Below are 19,472 nucleotides of genomic sequence, written 5' to 3'. Positions count from 1 at the left end.
GAGGAAATATGACGTTAGCACGTCCTTAATTTTTTTTCTTAATTTTAAATGTCGTGTAACGAATTTAATGGACAGGCCCCTATGTAAAAATAATTAGCCAGAGAAACAGTATTTTAAGCACAGAATTGTTTTGTAATTCTGCGTAAAAAAACACCTAATACCTAAATGTTTAACTTTATGGAAATTTATATTAAGTTTACCATATAAGAAAACTGCCGTCGACGGGGTGTATAGAAAATAACAAATCTGGACTCTGATGCCAGTCACGCAACAAGGCCTCTATCTTAGCATCGAGCGAGTCGGGGAGATGCGTGCAAGTGACGTCCGTCGCTATCGAGTTTATTGATGTTGTATTAGACAAGCTTGGGTGGCTGTGATTGCCGCTGGCTGAAAAATTATTTATTTTGTATATAGTTTCTTAAAGAGAATAAATTACATCATTCAAGAAAGAGATAAACAGTAAAACTAAATTAGTTACAATTATTCAGGAAGTCAAATATTGCTAAAAAGAGCTATATAACAGCATGAAGTGTCTCTTGTTCATTTATTCGCTAGGAAGCATAACCATAATTCTAGATGAAATGTCAACGTCATACAGCTGCTACATATATTTTACCTGGTTGTTCGTCACTAGTGCTGTTATCCTCAGAAAGTACTTTAGTTAAATGTTGGCTCGGTCGTCTATGTCCTACATAGCAGCATGAAATAGGCAGTCGAGTAAAAATATAAAGCATTTGTTTATATAGCGCCACGACATTTTAAAAGGCAATTTATTAACGATTGCATCATTTATCTAAGGTATGCCCAGCAATTCCCTAGTGAAGCATTTTAGATTGATTACATATGTATACAAAACGATAAAAACTAAATTATGACAGCTTATAAAACATCGTATAAGATTAGGCTATTAAGTCACTTTGGTAAATGATAAAATAAAATAAAAAAACATTAAGCGAAATTGTAATGCGCGTTATCGGCGTCAATTATTATATAGTTAACTATTTAATAATGTAATAACTGATGAAGAAGCTTATCATCATTATTAAAAACACCGACTTAAGCAAAACGATCTAACGAAGGTTCCGAAGGGGGATTATTATTTATAATAAATTTAATACTTGTTTCATTCTCTCCATCCTGATGTGTAGTGTGCTCTGACCCTGAACCACCCTCATCTGTTTCTTCTTTATCTAAAATCTAAGCAAAACAAAATAATGTATATTAATAAAATACATTATAAACTTCTTATCATATAAGGTAAGTGACATTGAAAACTCGACCATTTGCATTTATGTTTAAGTCTCTCGTACACTTTGGACGTTTTAAGACACGCTTAAGGCTTTGAAGCCATATAATCAAGGTTCATACCTTAAGTAGTTCTATTATCACCATTTTTAAAGTCAGTCAGTTCAGCCTATTGCAGTCCACTGCTGAACGTAGGCCTCCCCAAGTTCGCGCCAGACATCCTGGTTTTCCGCAATCCTCATCCAGCCTACACCGGCAATCTTACGTAGATCGTCGGTCCAACGGGCCGGAGGACGTCTCAGAGTGCGTTTGCCAAGACGCGGTCTCCACTCCAGGACCCATTTACTCCAACGGCCATCGGTCCTGCGACACAGATGACCAGCCCACTGCCACTTCAACTTTGCTAATTCTGTGGGCTATGACGGTTACTTTCGTTCTCTTGCGGATAGTCTCATGTCTAATCCTATCTTTGAGAGAAACCCCAAGCATAGCCCGTTCCATTGCACGTTGAGTGACTTTAAACTTGTGGACCAGCCCCTTCGTCAGTGTCCACGTCTCGGCTCCATATGTTAACACAGGCAGGACGACTTGCTCGAAGACTTTTGTCTTCAAGCATTGCGGAATCTTCGAAGTGAACACTCGACGAAACCTGCCAAACGCCGCCCAGCTCAACCGAATCCCCCTATCGGCCTCCTTCTCGAAGTCGTTGCGGCCTAGTTGGATAGTATGGCCTAGGTAAATATAATCCTGAACAACTTCGAGAAGGGTAGCATCTACAGATTTTTAAAGAAGCAAGCATTTTTTTTTTAATTTACCAATAAAATGGGGAAATTACATGATATAGTTATGAGTAGTATTTATGTTTTTAATTGTAATCTGTATGCAAATGATGTGCACCAGAAGATATCTCATGCACGGATAGATATACCCTTATAAAATAATATGAATCTATTAGGCTAGTTCGACGAACTTTTTTAGTAAGATCATGCAGTATAGCCTCGGCCTGGCTGGTGAAGTGCATCTCCTTGTTGTGCAGCCAGTGCAGTATGAAGCGGCCGCCGCCCGCCAGCGACGGCACCAGCGGGATGTCCGTCTCCGCGTTGATGGACGCCGCCAGGTGGAAGTGGAGCCCTGGCGAACCGCGTAACTTGACGTTGCGATCAATTATATCAGGAGCTCGATATATATCGATAGCTGTGACTAGCACTAAGTACATCTATTACGAGTATACTACACAGTCTGTACCTACCTTAAAATAAATTTAACGTGTATCACCGTAACGTACAATAAAGTATAAATTAATAATTAAAATTGTTTATAATTCATATATGCTACTTATGAGTTGTTGGTGTTGTAAATCATATTTAAATAAATGGGATTTTAACGTAAATTAAATTATTAAAGATCAGTACTATCCCAGTCCAGGGCACACAACACTCAGATGATGATAAATACGATACAAATTAAATATATTCGTTATCAGCGAGTATTTTATTGTGATTATCAGAGCATCAGTAACTGTATAATCACAGAGCTAAAGCATAATAAAATGGATGAATTAATTCTTTGAGTTACTGTGAATATTATTAGTTTATAATCTATTCATAAAAAAAAAATCTTTATCCAAGTAGATTTCAAATGCAGTTTTGAATCCTCGTTTTTCAAATTATAATTATATTAATTTTATTAGTTCCTATATTCCCATTGAGTTATAAATCTTGAAACAATGTATAATAAAGTAACAACGTTCACAAAAATCTATTGACGTAAAGAAGTTTTTAATAATATTTAATACTAACTAGAGGCTAGAAGTTGTCGGGAAGAGATCGCTCTTTTAGCGATAAGACCGCCTTTTGTACATGTTTATATTTTCTTTCTTTCGATGTAAATATTTTCTCTGATACTGTACAATAAAGAGTATCTGTACTTGTATTTTGTACTAACCTCCAGTATAGGAAGTGGAGTGGTAGGGGTTGTGGAAGTCATGCGCGCTGTACGTGGAGGGGAGTGTGGGTATCGGCGCGCCCGGCTGCTTCGAAGACTGCGCGTTCCGCCGGATGTGGAAACATGTCCTGGGTTACGAAAATTATACTGATTGTTTAATATGACCATAAGTACTATTTGAATAATAGTACTTTAAGGTTAAGTTATTATTTAGTACAGTTTTTTTTTTTTTTTTTAATTTAACAGAAAGTAATTTAACAAATAAAGACATATATTTTATACAAGTAGGTCGACAAACAAGTGTACTGCCCACCTGATGGTAAACGGTTACCGTAACCTATAGACACCTGCAACACCAGGAGCATTGTAAGCGCGTTGTACACCCTCAACCCGATATGACCGATAGTTTATTGAGCAGTAAGATAAAATAGAAACATAATAGACGCTAGACGCAAACGGGATATGGGTATTTTGAAATGAATTATTGTTAAAAATTAGAATTCACCGTAATATTTATACGAAGACGTAGTCTAGCTGGTGACGTAGTGGAGACTCTCTTAAGTGCTGCACGAAAACGACGTCTACTTAGTAACGCAGCGAGAACTCGCTTTAAGCGCTGCTCGAAAACGACCCACAATAAGTGACAGTAGACTCACTTTAAGAACACTAGACAAAAAAACGAAGTCCGCAGAGTTACCCGTTTTATGTGCTTCAAGACTTACACGAAAGCGACGTCTGCTCCACGTGAGTGAAGAAGCGAACACTCGCTTTAAGCACTGCACAAAAGCGACGTACAATAAATGAGTGGTGGTGAAGACTTGCGACGAAAGAAAAGACGAAAACGACGTCCAACAAGTAGTTACTCACTTCATGTGCTTCAAGCGCTGCATGAAGCGGTGCTTGTGGCGGTGCGTGGCGCGCTGGCGGCGCGGCGGGGAGCGCGCGTGCGCAGTGACGCAGCCGCCCCACTCGTCCTCCGGCAGCAGCGTCTCCGCCCACACGCGGCAGATGTTGTCCACGCACGACGTCACCAGGACGTTGCCCACGCTGCCCCTGGAACAAATTAAGAACATTATACCTATCTACTCGATGTTTATTACTAGCGGGGCCTAGCTTTAACCCCATCCTGCAGTATTTTCAGGATAAAACGAAATATCCATCTATCTTCACAAACTTTTATAAGACAATAATGATCCATACTGCCCTCTCAAACTATACACACTTCAGCCTATCGCAATCCACTGCTCGACATAGGCCTCCCCAAGTTCGCGCCACACATCCCGGTCTTCCGCAATCCTCATCCAGCCTACACCGGCAATCTTACGTAGATCGTCGGTCCAACGGGCCGGAGGACGTCCCACACTGCGTTTGCCAAGACGCGGTCTCCACTCTAGGACCCGTCTACTCCAACGGCCATCGGTCCTGCGACACAGATGACCAGCCCACTGCCACTTCAACTTGCTAATTCTGTGGGCTATGTCGGTTACTTTCGTTCTTTCGCGGATAGTCTCATTTCTAATCCTGTCTTTGAGAGAGACCCCAAGCATAGCCCGTTCCATTGCACGTTGAGCGACTTTAAACTTGTGGACCAGTCCCTTCGTCAGTGTCCACGTCTCGGCTCCGTATGTTAACACAGGCAGGACGCATTGCTCGAAAACTTTTGTCTTCAAGCATTGCGGAATCTTCGAAGTGAAGACTCGACGGAGCCTGCCAAACGCCGCCCAGCCCAACCGAATCCTCCTATCGGCCTCCTTCTCGAAGTTGTTGCGGCCTAGTTGGATAGTATGGCCTAGGTAAATATAATCCTGAACAACTTCGAGAAGGGTACCATCGACCGATACCGGTATCGGTATGACTTGGTTGTTAAACATAACTTTCGTCTTATCCAAGTTCATACAGAGACCGACACGTCGAGAGGACTCGTTTAGGCCGGCCAGCATTTGGCCTAACTCATCCAGCGTCTCCGCAAAGATGACAATATCGTCGGCGAAACGAAGGTGAGAGATGAATTCACCGTTGACGTTGATGCCTCGTTCCCCCCAATCTAAGGTCTTAAAAACATCCTCTAGCGCAGTGGTAAACAGTTTCGGTGATATTACATCCCCCTGTCTTACCCCGCGCCGGAGGGAAATAGGTCTTGTTCTTTGGTCATTGACATGAACGGTCATCGTCGCCGCGTCGTACATAGATTTTAGTACCTCGATATATCGCCAGTCGATATGACATCTCTGCAGAGAGTCCAGGACAGCCCAGGTCTCCACAGAGTCGAAGGCTTTCTCGTAGTCCACAAATGCCATACACAGCGGTTGATTATATTCTTCCGTCTTTTGGATAATCTGCCGAACAGTATGGATGTGGTCCACGGTGCTGTAGCCATTTCGAAACCCAGCCTGCTCCGGTGGTTGGAATTCGTCGAGTCTTCTGGCGAGAAGATTCGTAACAACCCTCGAAAACAGCTTATAGACGTGGCTCAGAAGTGAGATCGGTCTGTAATTCTTTAACAGAGACTTATCGCCTCTCTTAAAGAACAGCACCACCACACTCCTGGACCACGCCTCCGGCGTGGTACCTCGGTGGATGACGGCGTTAAATAGTCTTGCCAAGGCTTTCAGGACAGGTCGCCCTGCGGCTTTAAGGAGTTCAGTGGTAACTCCGTCATCCCCCGGGGCCCTCGCGTTTTTAAGCTGCCCGAGCGCTGCACCAATCTCATCCTCTTCGAAGTCCGGGATACACTCCGAATAATGGCGCAACAGTGGTGCCCGTGGATCTTCGGTGTCCCAAGTCGCAGGCTTGCGTGCGCTCGACGAGTACAGCTGTCCATAAAAATTCTCAACCTCTTCTCGGACCTGAGGGCGAGAGCAGACGGTTCTGCCATCTGCTGTTTTAAGCTTCGCAAGAAGGCTTCTCCCCAATGGTCTTTGGAAAACTTTGGACCCCCTATTCTGCTCAGTCAAACTATACAGCGATAAAGAACTAACTTGGGCATGTATTTGCTTGTTTTTCGCCATGATAGATGGGTCACGGCGCGCGGATGCGCTACGTAGATGAAGGTGTAGTTTAGCTCGGGTTGGTTGTGTTCGCTATTCGCCTGATTCAACACTGAAAATAATGCATTGATATTATGTATCCGTACTAAAATATCAATCAACTATCAGTCAGTTAAAGAACAAACCTTTATTTTGGTACCATATTTTGACTAGCCTATCATTGACTCCGGAAGTAGCGAACAAAACGCCGTCCGGTGAAAATGCTAAGTGATGCGCAGGCGTCGCCGTGTGACATTGCCAGACACATATCCACCCCTACAACATATCATTTACAATACTTATACATAAAATTTAAATATTATTTTTACATTAAAGTATAATAAAAATATACCAACAGAGAGATGACAAGTAATTTTTTTTATAATATATTCTTAAATCTTCATCACTGAGCTCAGCAGCACTCATACCGGTTCTGATATTGATAACGTATGTATCAATAATGTTAGCTACGAGGACGATATGTTGCTTCTGGGACCAACAGTGGGGTCTATTCGCAAAATGTTAGATATATGTGCATCATACGCGGAGGAACATGAACTGACATATATAACACAGAGAAAAGCCAAATAGTCCTGTTTAAGAGGAAACTAAGTGTGTCCGTGTCGGTCTGTATTTCTCCAATTAAATTATATGATGAGAAATTGCAGTGGGTAACCTGTTTTAGGTATCTCGGGCACATTGTAATGGACAATTTGTCCGATGACAATTTTTCTGGAGCGGAGGCGCAGGGTACTGGCGGTCCAATGGAATATGATAGCCCGAAGATTCGCTCGATGCTTCATTTCAGTAAAAATTACTTTATTTAAGGCCTATTGTCAATCATTTTACACGAGCAGCTATAGGTGAGTCATAACCGTCGGGCCGCCAGAGTTCTGCGTGTTCAATATAACAACATCTCTAGGATGCTGTCGGGCTGCCTCCATATTGGTCGGCGTCGCTTATGTTTTTCTTAAGTTCCTCTCTGAAGTTGCCTCTTTATCAAGACGATTGAGAGACAGCAACAATGGCATCCTCAAGATAATTGCTTCACACACAAGACTACCCGATCCAACATAGGTTGATGTGCTTTGTATTAGGGCACCACTGACTTATTGTTTTTTTATTTTTTTTTATATTTGACATTTTGAATGTAATGATTTTTTTTCTTTTGTTTAATTAATTATTTTATTTTATTGGTTGTCATAGCATTTCCTAATTATTGACATTAAAAAATATATATATTTAATTTACTCGGTATAACTATATGTATGCATTTTGCTTTCGATTTCTAACGTTTTGTTGTTTAATTATGTTTATTTTTGTTTTTCTTTCTTTCTACGCTAATTATTTTGTATGTATGTAACGTATTATTATTATTAAAATCTTAATTAAACCTACTATACATATATTTCAAATAACCTTTTTAAGAAAACCAAATTTAAAAACGTATTATGATCGCGTTATCATCTCAATATCTAAAGTGACAGCCTGGTAGATAAACAATAGTCAGTTTAACGAGCGTCACGGCGATACACAGTTTAAACAAATCCAAATCGTGCGCGATGGCAAACTATAAATAACACTATAAATACTCGTGCGCTGCGCGGAAGAAAGGTATCAGGTAGTATCCGTTATCTTATCAGACAGCCCGCGATCACCGAGCGTTTTACTCACAGGTTCATCTTCTTCGGGAGGTTTCGTTTTTTCATCTTTATCACCGCCTATTTGGAATGTGACTCCCGAACTTGCTGCAATCAATAAATTTCATGCTTAGCTTAGGTATTATTAAACTAAGAATAACGTATAACAAACGACTTTTTTATAAAAAAAAAAAAAAAAATAATTAAATATTTTGGGGTGTTTTCTTACTATCCGACGTTTGTCGGTAAAAAGTTTGTGTAGGCAAAATTTTTGAATCACAATATTTGTTTATTTACAAATATAATAACTGGCGTATCAATTTTATAAAAGAAAATTTCGTATTAAAAAAATCAAAAATACGTTATACCATCTTATATTTTTAAAATAAAACGTTTTATTTTATTCTCAAAAAGTTATCAAATGTATGTTATTATTATTTTTTTATCTAATGTTATGAAATGCCATTTTCGCGCTGCAGGTCTCTCAAAATCAATGCAGGTTGCGCAATAAAAGTGAGCTGTAAAATCAAACTCTTTTAAATCTCAGATTATTGAAAAGTTCGTCACATTTTCACAAGTTATATGCACCTGAATCACACATATAACATGTTAGGTACATTTACATACGAATTCGCTTCATTAGACTACTGTAGTTTTAGAAATAAATGAATGTTACTTAAATGTTTAGTTAAATTGTTTAGATAATACGAAAATAACAAACAGTAATGATTTTTACCACGCTTTTATTAGCTTGGGTTGTATGTATGTAATGGAATTTTTGAGCATAATTTTCACCAACTTCCAGATGTTTGATTAATTTGAAACTTTGCACGTATCAAGGACCGATGACAATGCAATAATTCAATAACAGTTTCCTAATATTCTTATCAGGATCGCCAGGATTAATAAATGAATAATATTGATGCCGCGTTGGCGCAACGGTCACAGCCATGGATTGTACCTGTTGCGCTGGCGGTTGCGGGTTCGATCACCGCACCTGACAAACATTTGTATTGGCCACACAGGTGTTTGCCGTGGTCTGGGTGTTTGTGCAGTCCTTGTGGGTTTCCCCACCGTGCCTCGGAGAGCATGTTAAGCCGTTGGTCCCCGTTGTTATCATGTACACCTGATAGCGATCGTTACTCTTATTAGGTATCCGCCAATCCGCATTGGAGCAGCGTGGTGGATTAAGCTCCGATCCTTCTTATAATGAATACAAAACCAATGATATGCTTGATATATTAAATGTAACAATTATTCTACTTGCAACTATCTATGTGCGGAGAGTTATAAAAACATAGTAAAAAGTTATGAAAATATAGTATAATGCAACCCCACGTTTTTTACTCTGAATTGAATTATTCTCTTAATAACTTAAATTTTATTATAATTTTATTTTGAAGTAATTAATTATGATTTATTGTTCGATCTTCTACTACAGTAATATAAACTCTTTGTAATTAAAAATTATTTTCTATTTTTTAGTTCGATTAGTTATAAAAGCGTGGTTTTTTAGTTTTTTTTTAAGCTATAATTTATTTAAATCTTATATCAATTTAATTTAAGTGAATAACACAAAATCGATAAAACTGTTACCAGAAACGTGCTGGAAATGTGCCAGTGCGGCAGTTTATTCATGATATGGCTTTTCGTCTCACGGCTGGAGCCGCAACTTTGGTAATCATTTTACGATGCTTCGCTCCGAACAAAAGGATCGCGCCAATACGGCTTATACTTATAACTAAGAGCATATTATATTTTATACTCATTTTTAACGAGACAAAGGGTTCTGGCATACTTAACAGTCTAAAGCTTAACTTTGCTAGATCATTTTTCAAATGTAACCACCAAGTGCCATTTCGCCTACGATCTCTCGTACTAGGGGTCAATAATTTGGCACACAGTTACTTATTATTATATATTATCTACATTTTGTAGTACTTAAAACCAAAACATGAGAGTCAAATGTCCAATATCGATATCCAAAAAAATGTATACTATAATATTCAAAAAAATAAATACTCTGGGAGGAAAGGAATGCACTTACGTTGACTGTCGTCCTGATACAGCGATGCTTGGTGCCATAGTTGGAGGATCTTACCGCCGGTCAGGAGCCGCGTACCTTCGAGGTTCCATGAAAGGGCAGTTATTGGACCATCTGCCACCAATTTTCCCGTTTGTACCCAACGATATTCTAGGCCCTTCAAACAACAGCACAAAAATCTTATTGTTATATAATTCACTAGGTACTTAAATGATATTTCTAATAAAGTTATCATAACTTTATGCATAATAAAAATAACAAAAATGGGACATATTATTATAAATATGTATTATTTATAACAAACAAAAATCACACCATTTAACGTTCATGGTTTGTTGCAAAGGTTAAAACACCGGCTGCGTTAGCGGTAGCGGGTTCGATGCCCTCTAATAAAAAAACACATATTGGCAATACACTTTATTGTAGCCTGGATTTTAGTATTAGTCTTGTGTGTGTTTAAGGACTCCCTAAACATGGTTTTCACTTTACTACTACGGGCCTTTGAGTGTGAAGCTCTCATTTATTTATTTACCGTTGTTAACGATTAGGCACTGTTTCGCTTCTAATATAGCGTTATATTTTTAAACGTTTATATTTTATGAGAATTTCAAAAGAAAATAAATTTTAATCGGACCGCTATTCCGAGATTAGATATCTTTGAAAAAAACTTTCTTTGGTTAATCTGTATATGACGTGTATTTTAATCTGCTAATCACTTTAAACATAATGTAGTGAGGCTCACAACTGTCTGAATAAAAGGGTTTTATTACGACTTAAGAAATAAAGGATTAAATATCACTCGTAGTAACCGCTAAAGCCGCTCGTAACTTAACCTTAATGAAAATAAGTACAAACAAATAAGTAATCCATTAAATAACTTTTTTTTTATTCAAACCGTTTGCAAATGACACGTGTAAATAGTACCTATGTATTGGGTGTACATATTCGGTCAGTTTTTAAAAGATGGCTGTATGTTATGTAGGAATAGAAGATTGTGGTGTTTTCTAAAAAGCTAGACAGCTGTACATAATGTACAGTACATATTGCTTTGAGTTTAAAAAAAAAAACTACTTATTTTTTTGAGTTGAAAATATACAGAATTTCTTGTAATTAGTGGAATTTGCGGGAGATTTTACTTTGCTGCTTTAATTTGAAGAAAATTGGAGCTGAGGCTAGGGTTGCCAACTTTTTTTGACAAAAAAAACGTATAAAAAGGTTTGGATAGGAAAAAATAAAGTATTTGGAATAAAAAAAAAGTATTTTTCAAATTTTATGTTTTTATTGCTTTAAAAACGTATTTTTGTGTGCCTTTAGCACATGCTAACAATTTTTTGTTATGTTTAAATGTTTCAAACTCGTTTTACAATCAATATTTAAATGTATATAAATAAAAATTCGTTTCTAATTAAATTTATTGACGCTATATTTCTCTTTTCTCGCTACTTTAGATTCATTACTAAAAAACCCTTTCAGTGAAAGCTTAAGTAGTGGGAACAGAGAGTAAGTAAGATTTTTTTTAATATTTGGTAAGCTATCAGGTGCATTTTTAAGTATATATTGCCATTTTTCAACTGTACTTTCCACTAAAAATTCTTTATCATCATTAGTGTTTTTTTTTTGGATCTCTTTAAGTCTTATACATTCGGAATATATATCCTACATCTTAATATTTAATCTGTCTTGTAATTTAGTTTTTATAATTATCATTTCAAAATGTTCAAATTCAACCGCATTTTTTAAGTACACGTTAGGAAGTATTGAAAGCCAGTTATCTTCGCTAAGGTCAAACCATTTTTCCAACCATTGATTCCTTAACTACATATAAACAAAGCCAACGGTCAATTTTTCTACAATATCGTTGATAGTGAGTAGTGACATCTGTGACAAATGTCAGATTGTCACCTGTCCTGTCACATTCAAAACACCACATCTGACATCTAACATTTCGTTCAGTAATTTTAAATCCTTTCCATCATCCGTTTTACCTTATGTGTACCGTTAAATAGTTAAGTACCCATAATGAATATTTTGTTTCACGCATCACAGTAAAGGTTGAAAATAAAGTATTTTTATATACTTTATTTGAATGCAAAAGTATAAAGTATATTTACCAAAAATAAAGTAGAATACTTTATTATAAAGTATGGTTGGCAACCCTAGCTGAGGCGCATAATAATGCTTTAATAATAATAATGCTCTAAGAACCTTATGGTGACAATGTTCCAACTGATAAATTACGCAGAGAAAGACACGTGTCAAGAATGGCGATTTTAGTGTTGAGAAAGTCCTGGACAAGGGAGTCAAAAAATTCGGAGACAGAAAATAGTTTAGAGTGTCGTAGGAAGGTGATTTTTTACTTCAAAGACAAAAAAAAAAAAGGTTTTTGCATCTGGTTATGAGGAAAAATAAAAATGGATATTGTAAGACAATTCATAGAATAAAACGTACTCTTAAGTCCTCTATCAACACCAAAACCAAATATTCAAGTTTTGAAGGTAACGTTGTGTATCTGGCGGGACTAAAAGGATATCGTATATTATGATCTGCTAAAACCTGGTGATTTCATTACAGTTATTCATTATAAACGCCATTGAACCGGGTCTTAAGAAAAAAGTGACCAGTATACGAGAAAACACAAGACAAAGTTAGTTAGGTTGGTGTTGGGGTACTGGTGGAACATTATTAAATAGCGTGTAGGTATGTACGAAATTTTACCATTCCTGCTGTGTTTGTCGGATATGGGTCCCTATGATTAGTGGTTGTTCCAAAAGACGCAGCGTGATTTATCAGACCAACAGTTCACTTCTTTCGAAAATGTTAAAATAATTGTGTTTGCAGGCAAACGAAAAAAAACGACTTCAATTAGGTATATCGACAAGTCATACAACGTAGGTACATGAAAAAATAGACAAGTAAATACGCATTATCAAAGATCACTCCAAAATTTGTAATTAGATCTCGATGAAATTTAAATGTGACCACATGAGAAATATCGGCTTTCGATTAAATTAAAAATCATCAAAATCGGTACACCCAGTAAAAAGTTATGCGGATTTTCGAGAGTTTCCCTTGTCTTCTCTGGGATCCCATCACCAGATCCTGGTTTCCTTATCATAGTACCACACCAGGGATATCTCCTTTCCAACAAAAAAAGAATTATCAAAATCGGTTCATAAACAACGAAGTTATCCCCGAACATACATAAAAATATATATATACACGGTCGAATTGAGTAACCTCCTCCTTTTTGAAGTCGGTTAAAAAATAGATGAAACTGAAATGGCCTCAAACGTTGAATTATTTTTCCAAATGGAATTCGTAAATTAACCGATAAATAGGGAAAAGTAGTACCTAGCTTTCGTCGGACAAGTAATTCAAGTAATAAATTAATTTACGTTGCTTTCAAATTAAGGCATTTTTTATAACCAAAAACCGGAATGAATTAATATGTATATAGACACAATACTCATTCATATGAATACATACTCGAATATATTTGGATATGTAAAAATAAATTATGAGAGTAGAAGGATTATGTTTTGAATACATCCCTACTAGTATTATAAATGTGAATATAAGTTTGTTTGCTACGCTTTCACGCGAAAAGTACTTAACCGATAATCATGAAACTCTGTACACATATTCTTGGAGGTATTAGAAGTAAAATAGGATACTTTAAAAAAAAATCAATGCGAGCGAAGCCGCGAGTAAAAGCTAGTATTACATATGTATTCAAAAACGTCGTGAAAAAAAAAACACTTTTTCACGGCCTATGAGTATTACTGTTCGATCCTGGGATAATTTCAGGAAAAAAGTAAATCCTACCTTTGTGACTGTATGCTAGTAAAGAGTAACCGTCGTCATCATCTTAGAAACTCCAGAATTAATTATGAATGTCATAAAATTCATAAATTGTAATAAGTTCACTTTCGGAAGATATACAGTCGATAAGATTTATTATTAATGCTAAACATAGCCTGGAAGAACTCTTTGGGCGATAGCCTTCATTTTCAATTGGAGTTTCTATTTTTACTGTAATCTTTGCACGTTAACTGTTTAAACCATACATTTAATTGACGATGCGGATATCTGGACATTTTAACGTCCACTAAAAAGAACATTTATTGGTTTATATTTAAAGATTTATCTTATATCTTTCGACTGAAATCGTAAAGTACGATAACAATTCGACAAGTCTTTTATCTTATAATATAATAGTAAAAAACTATTGATTCAAAACTTTTTTAAATTTATACTTGGTATAATATTACCTTACAAACCTTACCTTACAAATTGTGAATAAATATATACGTAATTAATTAAAAGAGAAAATTGCATTTTACAACTATTAATAATTTTCATATATCCGTGATGTAACTGCGAGGTGAGCACGATCACAATGCATTATCATGAAGAGCAATTTAATATACAATTGCACATCATGTGACTTACGAGAGCGTTGAACGAATTGAACACTAGCAAAATGTTTCATCTATATTTATTTATTGCCTACACGTAGGTATGTACGAGATCTCCTCTTGAATAAACTTTTATTTATATTGTAATGAACATAATAGCCATGCGACGCTAATGAGTATCTACATAGCCTTAAATGAATGTAAGCAATCAAATGGCGGGTGGACTAATTATTACAATACAAGCGCATCGTGTACCTAAATTACCTTTTTTTTACAATGAAAACTTTTAGTATGTTTTAATATAGTTTAAAAACATCATTCCAGTGGATAATTTACTATAATTCTATAAACTCGTTTGATACGAATGCAGGCACCACGAAACATGTCACAGCGAGTTAAAACTTTTATCGTTAGACTAATTTTACCACCACTGGAATGCTGTAATGTACCTAGATATCATGTGTTCTTAGCGTGTAATTGAAAACAAAATAGACATTTGAATATTTAGTGTCAAGGTAAACGCTTCGGCGCGTTTTTGGCGTTTTTAATTTATACCCAACCTGTCATCTTTGTCGTGTTAGGAATGTTAATTGGGTAACAGGTTGCGGAAGATGATCGTAATAATACTAAATGTACACTTAAGTTTTGTTTTTCCATATTTCACGCCAAAAGTGCTATCCATATTCGGTCGAGGTTGAACTTTTTCATTGTTTCACAATATTATACACACGCGTATAACGTTTTTGCACGATTTTAATTACATTATTTGTTATTAGTATTGACGGCTCCACGATATCAGTGGAATAATGAGCCATGCATCTATCGAAACGCGATGACGTCTGAACGGTTCGAAACCGCATGAAAACCGATTCTGCATCACAATATGACTCGAAAACTTGTTATCGTTAATATCGATTTCGAAGATTCATCTTTTCAGAATCTACATTTTACGGGTTAGCAGGCTTGTTATCGAGTTTTCTAAAAACTAAGTAAAACAAAATGCCACCAGGTATCCCACGAAGCGAAGCAGTATTGTTTAACACTGGTGTATTTTATACAGAAAAATAAAAAAACGGCAAACAGAAAAGGAAGGGTTCCGTAAAAGTTATTAAAAATATTTTTATTATAATATGATGTAACTAAAAACTTATGCTTTTCACAATTTTTAAAATAACTTTGTACCAAACATCAAGATTGTAAGTTCACGGAAAGTACCCAGTAAGTTTTGACTCCCTTTCGAGTATCGAAAATTTGGAGCATAAACGGCTGTATCTTTTGATTGCGTAAGCTTAGAAGTTTGATTTTTTCACTGGTCTTAGGGACAGTAGACTTGAGTATTTAATATGAATTTCAGCTTGCTACCTTTACGCATTCCTGAGAAAAAAGGTCTTGACAGAGAAACAGACAACAATGTGATATAAGGATTAGCTATTATGTACATTACAGGTAGATTTTTTTTGGATGGTTAAATTTTTGTTACTTCTGACTACCTTAATTCCGGTGCTGCGGTAAGTGTACTCATGCTCCGTACTTCGACTATCACGCGTTATTTTCGAACATTCGTAAATTTACGTAAAAACGATCTTCACTCAAAATACGATACGAACTGACCTTTAAGGACTGACAAATAGACACTTTTAAACATAATAACGCGTCAGACATAATATTCTAATAAAATTAATAACATGGCGTGCTAGAATATAGGTATAGAAATTCGAAAAATACCCAAAACCGAATCGGAGCACCCCACTGTCCACGTGGACTTGGTCTGCCCTACCCCTAGTGTTTTTTTTAAGCCGGAGGCGCGGAGGGAGAAACTTCCCGCAGCGCCGGAGCCAAGCGTTACTCTAACCTTAAAGGTGGTAGGTTAATTTTTTCCGATTTAAAAATTGAACCTCAAAACTTCAACCACGATATCTCTGAACAACGGGGTTCACACGAAAATAGTTGTCCGGGGGGATGAAAAACCCACACTCCCTCCCACCCCCACCCCCCCTTTTTCTCCCAACCCCATAAATTTCTCGCCGGAATGTTACGTCATTACCTTAGGGTTAAGTTTTTCTCTTTTGAGGTACGGAACCCTAAAAACAAAACTTTTTATAATGAACTCATGGTCATGGGAGGATGGTTGCTGTAAATTATCCGAAACAGTGGCCTTCTAAAAACTTAATAAACCGCGATAAAATCCGAAAAATTGTTTTATTATAATGAGTGAAATTCGCGTAAACATTAGAAAACAATATCAGAACTTTTTAGTTTGCTAACCTGTGCCTGCCTGTATGCATCAAGTTTTATTATATGTATAAATTATGAGATATATATAATTATATATTTTTTTTAAATATAGATTGTAATCTAAACTCTGTCTAATAAAATGAGATTTGTGACCACACAGTCATATTAAACAGTTTAATAAGATTCAAAATAATATAAAGCAATCAAACAAAAGTTGTAGTCACAGAGAAGACTAATTAATAATTCATTAATCATCATTATCGTCAAACAAACTTATAATTCTAGTAACCTAAACTAAAAATTTAAAAAAACATTACCCCCATTTTCCAGACATAAATTGAATAGATATGGACATTACTCTCTTTTTAAGAACTAAAATACTCTAGATTATCTATTTCATGCCTAGACAAAACCACCCTAAAGGGTTATGTAATATGATCAAAATCATGTGATGGTTGGTGAAAATTTAGAAAATTTGACAAATTGTATAAATGTTTCGAAATTATGAATAACATTATTTTAATGTCAAAGAATAATTACTAATTTATGTATTATAAAATAATAACTAATTTTTGTTTAGGAACTGACTTATTTGGGTAGTCAATCATAAGAACACTACATTTGATTTGAAGAAATAATGTGATAATAACAAAGAGCACATAATATTTAACATAGATAACACTTATATTAATAGTAATAATAAAATGTGTCCTTAAATAAATCTATACTTATTAATTTTTTTCTTTTATTCTATATTTTATTTTGAAATGATACAAACGTTGTTATTAGTACTATTTTAATACTTACAATATTTAAAATAATGTCCAATTAAGGATTATTATTTTATTGGACACTAACATTTAGACTTACAAAACAACACACTATGTCTTAAATAAAATATAAATAGCTATTAATCCAAAGTAGTTAATTTTTTACTTACATGAGTAGTGGCAGCTGTATGTATTAGAGGTGTTGGTTCAAAGATACAGACTTCTGCACCATATGCGGCTGCGATTTTACCAGTATCCGTGCTACAGTCGAGTGAGCTGATACGAACATAGCCATGGATGGCACCAGGAATGATTTGGACACGTTCAAAATTTGATGCAAGTATTACTATGTTACATCCCGCTGCATAAGCCTAAAAATTTACTTAAAATGAGAAAATAATGAAAAAAGCATAGTTTAAAAATAGTTTCAAGTTACTCAAGTTAAAGATTATATAATAGTGATAGAGAACTTTGTATTCTACTTAAAATTAAATACAGTTAAGAGTAGCTTACTACTTGTTAGTTTCTTTAATATACTTGAAAGTAAATCAAAATTTAGGAAAAAGTAATTGATAAAAAAATAAAAAATATATATAAGTCAAACAAAACATATTTGTTCTTTAAAATATCTCTACTTGTGCTTGAAAATGATGTGTATATCTAACAAAATACTAACATAATAATAGATATTCAAGGTAAACAATACCTTTACAATATTTATATAAACTGATGCAAATTAATGTTAATGGAAATATTTAGATCCATTGGTCTAGTGACATAATTCTAGTTTAAATAAACTAAATATTTAAAAATTATATACATTATACAAAGCAAGCACAATAAACTTTTTTATTCTTATAATTCTGGTCTAAATTAGACTTTCCTGTTAAGACCATTGCTGTTGTGAAACGATGACAACCATATGAAGTATTTAGTCACGAGTTTTACACCACTAGCATAGTTTCATGTTCGTACTATACACTTACTGTAAAAGGTATTCCTTCGACAGAACCAACAGCAAAACATTGATCTCCTGAATTACAGGCACCACTAAGTACTTGATGACAGTTCATAATGAGCTATTATAACTAAAATTTCCTTGTTATATTTCCATCAAGTAGCTGCACGACACGACCATATTTTTAAACATATATTACATAGTTAATGTATGAAATAAAATTCTGCATTTGGAATTAGTTTTTCTGTAAGTTGAATGATCACGAATACTTCTCTATGACACCACACATCGAACGTGAGAGAATGACGTATAATACCTATATCACATAAGAAAGAGATAACAATAAAAAGGAAACCACAAATTATGACATTTAACCATAGATATAGTAAAAAAAAGTAGATAATGCGCGGCCTTTGTTGTTAGTGAAGCCACAAAACTCGGCTCCTTCAAGTAAATACACGCGCTCACGCACACATATGCATCAAACTACGCTCATTTTCGTTAGTATGTCACGAGGCTTCATACAGTAACTTTGCTTATAAAATGCCGTCTTGTGTGATTAAATGGTGCAAAAACAATACCAAAGGTAACAAAAAATCTGAAGGAATATCGTTTCACACGTAAGTACATATAAAACTTTAAATTTATTGTTATTTCAAAATAATATTGAGGTTATTCGGAACTTATAATTTCAATGTCACGAAATGACGTACTACGGGAGTGTTGCCAGTAGTTCTTTTTTTCAATACCCCAAAATGTGGGTAAGTAAATTGTACGCAATCAGAAAAATAATTAAGTAAAAAGTAGACGAAAGAAAAGTTATTTTATGTTACATAAATTAAAAATAAAAAAATCAAAATATATTTATGAATTATTAACTCGTTTGTTTTATGTTTTAACTTTTTACAATTTTTGAGTAAACTAGGTATAGTTCGCGTCATGTAAAAAGAACGCTGAAAGAAACTGGAGGGGGTGCGTTTGCGCATGGGTATACTCGCGCACCAGTACTACTGTTTTATTTTTTAATTAGGCTTTCACTCGCGGATTCGTATAGTGGTTATTGGTAGGTACATTAAAAAATACTAGAAATACAAGTGTGAATAATTCGGACTAAATAAGTATAATAATTATCACTTTACAAAATCACAATTTTTTTTTAAACAAAAGCAATAACAAATTTTTTAGTTATTGA

The 19,472-nt window shown here is 35.4% G+C and overlaps 1 protein-coding gene across 1 annotated transcript in view; it reads right to left on the bottom strand.

Moving 5' to 3' along the window:
* LOC123659172 (dmX-like protein 2) overlaps positions 1 to 18,610 on the bottom strand; it is a 72,417-nt gene extending 53,807 nt beyond the window's left edge. The window contains exons 1-12 of the mRNA XM_045594428.1: positions 18,309 to 18,610; positions 17,493 to 17,693; positions 9,903 to 10,056; positions 7,890 to 7,963; positions 6,362 to 6,491; positions 6,168 to 6,288; positions 4,057 to 4,242; positions 3,190 to 3,317; positions 2,216 to 2,376; positions 1,119 to 1,197; positions 617 to 688; positions 201 to 387 (exon numbers count right to left, since the gene is read on the bottom strand). Coding sequence (XP_045450384.1) covers positions 201 to 387; positions 617 to 688; positions 1,119 to 1,197; positions 2,216 to 2,376; positions 3,190 to 3,317; positions 4,057 to 4,242; positions 6,168 to 6,288; positions 6,362 to 6,491; positions 7,890 to 7,963; positions 9,903 to 10,056; positions 17,493 to 17,693; positions 18,309 to 18,395 — 1,580 coding nt within the window. The 5' untranslated portion in view covers positions 18,396 to 18,610. The remainder of the gene's footprint in view (positions 1 to 200; positions 388 to 616; positions 689 to 1,118; positions 1,198 to 2,215; positions 2,377 to 3,189; positions 3,318 to 4,056; positions 4,243 to 6,167; positions 6,289 to 6,361; positions 6,492 to 7,889; positions 7,964 to 9,902; positions 10,057 to 17,492; positions 17,694 to 18,308) is intronic.
* Positions 18,611 to 19,472: the final 862 nt, after the last annotated feature.

The sequence above is a fragment of the Melitaea cinxia genome, chromosome 13 (assembly GCF_905220565.1).
Source record: "Melitaea cinxia chromosome 13, ilMelCinx1.1, whole genome shotgun sequence".
NCBI lineage: Eukaryota > Metazoa > Arthropoda > Insecta > Lepidoptera > Nymphalidae > Melitaea > Melitaea cinxia.
Note: the sequence above shows the minus strand (reverse complement) of the source record. Positions and strands in the feature narration are given on the sequence as shown.